Here is an 8,715-nt window from a genome sequence, read left to right as displayed (position 1 = left end):
CATTCTCTTGTATCTGTACATTTTAACGTAGCTACTTCTGTGTATATTTTAGTTCAGCAGTGCCAAAAGGAAAATGGCTGTTAAGAAATGGCCATTGTCCTCTCATTTTTTTGATGCTACTAGTTCATTCTCTCATTTTTGGTACCTCATGCATTCATCCCTTTGTTTCCTCAGACTTGTAATGTCAATTCCAGCTGAGACAGATGAATACTCCACTGCAACTGGACATTTCTGTAGTGAGCATGAGATTTCTTTATACCTCAAGCTTCTTGCTTTGCACTGATTGATATAAGGCACACCCATCTTTTCAGAAACCTACGGTCATGCCATAAAAAATATTAATTCAAACTTGATAAAAGAAGCCCATGGCCCTAGAATTTATTTTTGTGCTAAAAGTATGTTTTAATCAAAGGGCTAGCCTCTCAGCTGGGAGTTTGAATCAGTCAAGGAAATGCACGACCCACCTGGCATCTTTATACTCAATTTGTATTCAAATGAAAAAAGAAATAAAGTTTATAGTTTTAACCATTTTATTGTGCGTTTTTTTTTTTTCCAAAAATGAATTGTGTAATTTGTTACATGATATGTTGGATGTGGACAGTACCCATCTCATTTCAGAATAAGACAGCAATGTAACACACACCAAACAGTAAGATTGTTCAAGTTTGGAAATGGTAGCAAGCTACAGTGTTACAGTGTTACAGTGTTAACATTGTAAAATGAAAGATGTCCTCTGCCCCATACAGTTTGAACTGTGAATGTGTTTTCAGAAATATACCCATATTCTAATTCAGTTTAGGAGAACAATGATAGAGAAAGCCCCTGAGAAGTCTCCTCCTGTCTCCCTTCGCCATGTCCAAAGTACTGCTGTAAGCACACGAAAAATTAAGCCCTGTGAGTCTAGCTTGCACAACACTTAATCTGATCCAGTCACCACTGCAACAAATCACAATTAGAGCTGAAACTGTACCCTTTGTTAATCTTCAAATGGTAGCAAAGGCTATAACGAGTGTGTTGGCAGGTTTTGTGTCCTATGTTACAAATATACAAACACAAATATGGCATAAAGCTGGATGTTTCTATGAGAATTTGGTTTGCAAGCAAGACTCTTACAGAAAGTCTGTTAGGAAGGAACCCTGAGAAAATACTGAAGAGCCGCAGTCTTCCCTCTGCCAAAAAAGCTGTTAAGAAATACTGCCTCAAAATCAAAAATTGCGCTGAATGAGCAAAGGAGTGGTCAAAAATAAAGATAAAACAGCTGATGCAGGGAACAGCCTCCACCCCACTTGACGCTCACGCACTCACACACAGAAGCAGGCTGCTCTCTCTCGCAAGAGTCACGGCTTTCTGATTATAAGTGTGAAGCAAAGTTCCTCATGGTAAGCCTGTCTGCCCTCCTTGCTGACAGACCGCACAAGTTTAGAAAGTTGAAATTTAGCCCTCATTGTACCACGATGAGCAAGTCTGTCTATTAAAACAATTACTCTTTCTAGTTAGTGAATTTAAAATCCTTGGTATACCTTCAATGTGATTTTGGTATGATTGCATATGCAAGAAAGCAAAACCCAACAAACTGGGCCAAATTCCGAACTCCATGTCCCTGAAACCACTGGGAGTTTTGTTTAAGCACGAAGTTCAGAATTTGGCCCTGATAAAAAACAAGCTTTTGCAGCAACATGGTCTGGCCTCAGCATCACTAGTCAAACCAGTGATCTCCCATGCAGGTTCTGTTCCACTCCAGGCCACAGTTCCAGCACCACTCAAATCTGCACTGGGGACGAGGACATTTCATGTGCATGCAGCCACCTGAAAAACAGCAACACAATGGCTTTGGTACTTGGCAAATGCTTAGAGATATTAATCAACAATTAACAGTGAAAAAACCAACTTTCTTAGGCATTCATTTACTATCCAAGTAGAATATTTAATAAAAGAGAAGTACAAACCTGAAGAATATTTTTCCTGGGCTTTCTAAAACCTGCTACTCCCTTGCTTATTGGGGTGTAATGTGCTGGTCTCACTTGAGGGACTGCAGGAATAGCAGGAAATTAGAAGAGACTGTGCTAGGGACAGGGAAAAGAGATGACAGTCTGTGGCCTCTCAAAGCAGCCATGGAGGTGTCTGTTCAAGGATACTCTAGCCTAGTCCTGCTGTGAGCCAGAAGATGAATAAAATTCAATTTTTAAAAAATTTTGGATTCAACAACTGAGAGACTTGCAATGACAATAAATCAGGAGATAGAGATTTTGGTGGCTGGCTGCTGTGTATATCAATATCACATCAGTAATTTAAGTCGATTTGACCTCCTTAGTATCTGAAGCAGCCTTTTGATCGCATTTATTTTTACTGTGTGTTGGATTTCTTACTTGGCCATACTGAGAGAGCAGCTTTAATCTCTCTGCTCACAACCTTGATCAAATGTTTATTTTGTAATATATAAAACATTAACATTGTCAAAGGTCATTACAGAAATACACTTCAAATGGAGATTATGTTGCTTAGCATACAAAAAGATCTCTTGTATAATTCAAACTGAAAGAAAAGCATGCGATATGAAGAAATGCTGAAATGTCATTTTGGTTTGACTCCAGATGGTGATAGGAGGTACAGGGAGTGTGTGTTCCCTACTGTATGACCTGCTACCCCTACACCACCTTTTTTATAAATGCCACTCCAGAATGATTCTCAGAAGGTAAAAAAATCAGGAGACACAAGAACTGGTTTGTTAAAATAGGTTGGTCTGCTTGATCTGACACGAGAGAGAAAACTAGCTGTGATGGCAAGGTCTATTCATCAGTTTATATCTTTGTGTAAGAGATATAATTTGCCAGACATTTTTATCTTATTTAAATGTAAGCATACCAATGACCAACCTCCATGTTACACTTTGCTTAACATTTAGATCCAATCCTCTTTCATGATTTGTACTAAGCCATCACTGGGTAAAATGAATCTCAGTCCCGGTGCAGGACCCAAACCCCACCATGTGTCCTCTGTCAAATGTGTACTCTATCTGCTAAGCTACATAAATCATGTCATTCTCTGCTGCATGGCAGCTGAGATCAGGAGTCAGAGTGGAGAGTGCCTCAGGCAATGTGGCCTACAGCTCTGTGAGTGCAGCAGTCCTCTGAGAGACATGGGTGTGTGTTTAAACTAACTTAGACTGGGAACTAAGCTGTGGGAAACTGTTTTGCTCTTTCACTTTGGCTATTACAGGAAAGTTATTGGCATACAGAAGTATTCTACAATGCCAATAGCTATACAGAGTGTTGCAGAAACTGACGTAGAGAAATACAGGCTATTACAGAAAAGTTATCAGCATTGTCACCGTCCATTGTAAAAGACAGTGTCCATGGAAGCATTTGGGGAGGGAAGGCAGAATTATTCTCTAGTGTGGAGTCAGTGTACTCCTCCCAAATGAGGACTGTTGGCAGACTTGGGTGTAGAGTCATCAGCGTCTTGATACCAGCTGTACTTAGGCAGAAGTGAAATGCTCCTTTCAGTTTGCTGTGCATTACCCCATGACCAGAGAAGAAAGCAAGCACTGCATTTCTTAGGCGTCACGCTTTAATTTGCAGATCACAGAATCACTGAGGTGGGAAGGTACCTTTAGAGATCATCCAGTCCAAACTCTACTGCTCAAAGCAGAGTCTACTGAAGTATGGTGCTCAGGGTTGTGTCCAGTTGGGTATTGAATGTATCCTAGAATGGAGACTCTTTCTGGGCAATCTGTTCTAGTCTTCAACCACCCACACAGTAAAAAGCATTTTATGTTTAAGTGGAATTTCCTGTGTTTCAGTTTTTGTCCATTGCCTTCTGTGCTTTCAGTGGGTACCACTGAGAAGAGGTCAGCTCTGTCTTCTTTGCTCTGCCCATCAGGTATTTCTTTATACAGTCCTTTTATTGTTTTTGTGGCCCCTCATTGGACTTGCTCTGGTCCATGCCTCTCATGTACAGGGAAGCCCAGGACTGGACCCTCTACTTGATATGTGTCTCATCAGTGCTGAGCAGAGAGGCAGGATCACCTCCCTTGACCTGCTGGTGATGCCGTTCCTTATGCAGCTCAGGATGCTGTTGGCCACCTTTGCTGCAAGGGCATATTGCTGGCTTATGTCCCACTTGTAATCTACTGGGACACTCAGGCCCTGCATTTCTCTTTGATGAACTTCATGAGGTTTCTCTCAGCCCATTTCCCAGCCTAAGTCCCTCTGAATGGCAGCACAATCAGCCAATTCCAGTGTGTTAAAACATTTCTGGCCTGCTGCCATTGTTTTGGCATTTTCCTTTATGAGGCACTGTTCTGACATTGGCCAGGCTACAAGCAAGAAAAAGGTCTTTTCCTGCATATTATCCATTTTCAGTATTTTCTTTCAAAGGTAAAAAGTATAATAGCCTTTATTTCCTTTTTGACACATTGGGGATTTTTACAAGGAACTTTCCTAAACATTAGTGAGAGTTGTGTAAATGGTGTCAAATAGAGATAACCTGTTTGTGACTAGTGACAACTGCCTGTAATTAACAGTAAAGATTTTGTAACAGCGTCTAAGAGAAAAGTAAAGGTCCTAGCACTGTTTCAAGCCTGATCAGAAGGGTTTTTTTCCTATTTTTTTTTCATTTGGCTAGGCACAAACTGTTAAGTATGAATAGTTACAATTATTATTTGTCTGTTTATAACCCTGTTCAAACTTCTCCTTTCCAGCCTGTTTTACAAGTCTGTAAATAATTTTTTGACCTACCCCTCTGTTACCTCTCTTCTGCTGCCCAAATTGCTCTCTACACTTTGCCAAATCTTGTCTCACCTTCCCACTCTTAAATTCATGCTTTCTTTCATTCTCTTTATTGTGCTTGAAGAAGTCTCCCACTTTCCATCTGCCAACTGCCTTATTTTCTTTCATTAAACCCCAGATTTCAGGATTTTGTCCTATTTCTTCCTCAGTAATATTTCTGTGGTATAACTTCTTGAAGTGTTTGCTTCTTGCAGTTTTCAGTGTCTTATTTTGCTTTTTCAGAGTCCCATTTGAATAAGCGATGCCACAAAACTGAGAAGCATCCTCTGTACTTAATATTTGTATAATATTTAGGCAATCATTTTAATATATTTTGATTAATCAACATAAATACGACTAAATCTTGGAACAGCATTAACCTATTGGGTATAGCCTATCTGCTGTTCCTGTTCCTCATTTTAACTGCCTCAGTGCCAGCAAACTACTTTTCTTCCTACATGGTAAGCACTGATTCATGCGACCAGTTTGTCAGAACTCATATTTCTTTGTCTTACTTGCTCTTTTGTTGTGGGCATGTCACTGGGTTGCAATGAATCTCATATAAATTCAGCTATATACTGTGTAGACATCTACAGCAGGATTAATTCTCCACACCCCTCTTTTAGGTGTGATTCTTCTGGCTTACATTAGGTGCATGTTCTATTTCATCATGAGATGAGTTTTGCTTTACAAATGTCTGTTTTTTCCATTGACAATGGAAAATCTAGACAACTAGCTGGACATTCAGTCATATGAATGCTACATCAAGTGTCTTTCTGTGCCTTATTTTCCATATCTATAAAATACCCAGGCATTTTGTGAGGCTTAATCAGTGACTTTAGAACTCAGTGATTTCAAGATAATTTAGATAAAATGACAGAGGGAAGATTCAAACTCTATGTTCTCTCCTGCTCTTGGGATAATAGTGTGCATCTGTACACATGCACATTCATACATTTATATCGTAAAACGCATTTTGAAAGACAGTTAAGTATGAGATATCTAATAAATTTACCATTTTTTTCTACTGGAATATTGCAGCTGGGGCATGGCTTGGTTGTCTTCTTGATTGTTTCTTTAGATGCCTCTTCCCATCGAGCTTGCATGGCTGCATGTTCATCAACCACGTATCCCTGCAAAGAGAGAGAAAAACTACCTGTGGTCACAATAATAAAAGGCCGTGCTGGGACATGATGTCTACACTGAAGTGGTAACTACCCACGAGCAACAGACAGGAGAGACTGCAAGGCCAGGTAGGCTGGACTTTGTGAGAGATGGAGAATTTTTGCTTCAAAATGCAAACTTGTTTTCTCCCAGTGTGCATGAATCATATATTGAGTTAGCTCCTGGGCTGCAGGGTGGCAGGAGGAGCTGCAGCACTGGAGCCTGTGCCACCCTGGGGGTCCTTCCTACCCCCAGCTACAGTGCAGGCTGTGTCCTTCCCATTGCTCCCTGGCCCGGGTGGCCAGTACAGCCCACGCAGGAGGGCACAGCGGGCAGCAAGCCGTGCTGCATACACATGGACGGGGAAAGCAAAAAGGTGGGGTGAAGCGGGAGTCAGATGATCCTGGCTGAGATGTGACGTGTTGGACACCGTAGGTTTGATTCTGCTTCAGGGATTAAAGCCCTTCTTGCAAGAAAAGCAAAAACACCAAGGCAATGCAACGCTTGATAATGCAGAATGGTGGGGTCCCTGGAAGGAAGCTTTTTTTCATAATACAGTGTATGTCTTTGTTTTAGAGGTCTAGAATTCATTCAAACATACATCTGTGTAAATTCAAGAAGCCTTAAGAGAAACCAAGAATAAACGCAAAAATTGTGGAGAAAAAATTTAAAACACACAATGACACAGGTGGAAAAAGTCATCATGCAGAGCGTTCTTTTAAAAGGGGCTCCTGTGTTTGTCCTATTTATGACTGGGACAAAATTACACAATCTACACAAGTGTCCTACTTGGCAATTTCCTACCTAAAATGATTGTACAAGGACAAAAGAGAAGGCAGTGCCTTGAGTCGTTTCTATCACATAAGGTTGGCAACTATGTGAATAGTCGCTGTAAACAACATATGTAGGCTCCAGCCTTGAAGTTCTGCTTTCTCCATTCACGATGTGGGTTTTTTTCAGGCATGTGGGAAAATTATGAGCTTAAACGAAATTATATGATTTGTAAAAAGACCTATAACTTCTTTGTGTACAGCTTCTAAATACTTGTAGGCTATTATCTGTATAGACTTAATATTTATTTACATGGATGATTTTTTAGATATTTGTTTCTCGTAAGACAGAAAAAGGAAATTGGCTCAACTTTTAAACATGCAACAGAAGCATAACTCCTCTTGATTTCTGCTCAGCTACTACTGATAAGACCTGTGAGTTTTTGCAGCATAAGACCTAGATATTATTTCTTGGCTGAAGCCACTTGAGTTAAAATAACAAAGTGCAACATCTGCAGAAAGTAATTTCTAGCTCATCTGGTGGCCATTGCAACATGCATCTTAAAAATAAAACAAAAACCCATCAAACACAGGAACCCACAAAAATACCCTTCCCTCCCCCCTCCCCCCCGGCTTTTAAAATCAGAAAACATTTTAAAAAGTGTTAATGGTATTATTTCTTTTATTTTACTATCTATATCAGTCTCCTCAGCCCTCTATTTCCTTTTATTGCTCCTCACTTCATATTTTTGATGTAGAAGTGACAAAGGTGAACAAAGTCTTCTCAGCTCTATGCTAGAAGTGACTTTTACTTTTGGCGCTCGGCTTCTGGTCTCAGCCCTGCACCCTCCTGGATTATTCAGCAATTTGGCAAGATGATGACCTCTGTACAACAGGACATTAGTAAATTCTGCGAAACAGAAAAAGTGTCTCAGGCTAATAGCAAAGAACATAATCTAGTATTGATCTCACAACACCTTGATCTTTAAGGAAGGATGACTTCAGCAAGCAACGCGAGCTAACTCAGAGAGGCCTGAACACAAGATGGGGAGAGTGGGGAACACTTGACCTGGGCCTCAGTTTGCTCAGTGACAGAGGGAAGATGATATTAATTTTATCTGGTTGTAATGGGAATTAATGACTTAATATGCTTAAAGCTAATTCAAGATGAAAATCACTACAGCAGTGACAGCTATTATTTTCAGGATAATAGCTACATGAGAAGACCAGAAGTATTTTTAATTTTTGTAGTCAACCCAGAAGAGCTTCACAGTGGCTCTGTTTTTCCCAAACAGGCCAAATCCAAGCTGTGTGATTCAGTACTTGGAAACATACTTTTTCTTCATCTTCATATCTTTGTTGTGCCCTAGTAGGAAATGCCACTGAGGCAAAATTTCACATGCTAAATTTTTAATTCGATTTGTATAAAGATATTTTACCTTAGTTCTGGAAAAAAAAAAAAAAAAAGAAAAAAAAAAGAAGAAAAAAACAAACCCAAACAAACTTGGGAGAGCTTGGAGTAAGTGAAATAAATAACTTAAAACCACACATATGCAATTCACCAAGAAAGACCAAATTGCTGAAAACAGCAGAGTGAATTATTGTATTAGTATTTTGCATTGCAAAAATCCTAGCATGAAACAGATGCAGCAGCATGATATTTTCAGCCCACTAGAGCTGAAACATCCCTCCTATACCTAGTCTTGCTGAATGCTAAGTTAAATACTTCCTGCTGCAGGAAGCAAATGCAGAGAAATGGTACAGTGATGGAATTCCTCCAATTCAGTGAAGAAATTATACCGTACTGATCTATGACCGTCCAGTGTTCATGTGCTTTATTTAGTGCTCCACATACAACGACTGCAAGCGCACATATATATTTATTTGCACTTTTTTCCTCAAACAATAAGGGAAGGTGAATGGCAGTTCTCCATTACCAGTGTCTATATAAATCATGTTCTTTCATCCTAAGCCAGCACAGCTAATCTCCTTGGCAGTGGCCTAGGCAATAGAGC

The 8,715-nt window shown here is 39.9% G+C and overlaps 1 protein-coding gene across 1 annotated transcript in view; it reads right to left on the bottom strand.

The window, feature by feature from the left end:
• Positions 1–512: 512 nt before the first annotated feature.
• PRKN (parkin RBR E3 ubiquitin protein ligase) overlaps positions 513–8,715 on the bottom strand; it is a 717,498-nt gene continuing 709,295 nt past the window's right edge. Inside the window, exons 11-12 of the mRNA XM_065835898.2 lie at positions 5,782–5,899; positions 513–1,806 (exon numbers count right to left, since the gene is read on the bottom strand). Of these exons, the coding sequence (XP_065691970.1) occupies positions 1,697–1,806; positions 5,782–5,899 (228 nt within the window). The 3' untranslated portion in view covers positions 513–1,696. The remainder of the gene's footprint in view (positions 1,807–5,781; positions 5,900–8,715) is intronic.

This window comes from Patagioenas fasciata, chromosome 3 (assembly GCF_037038585.1).
Source record: "Patagioenas fasciata isolate bPatFas1 chromosome 3, bPatFas1.hap1, whole genome shotgun sequence".
Lineage (NCBI taxonomy): Eukaryota > Metazoa > Chordata > Aves > Columbiformes > Columbidae > Patagioenas > Patagioenas fasciata.
This window is presented reverse-complemented; position numbering and strand designations above follow the sequence as displayed.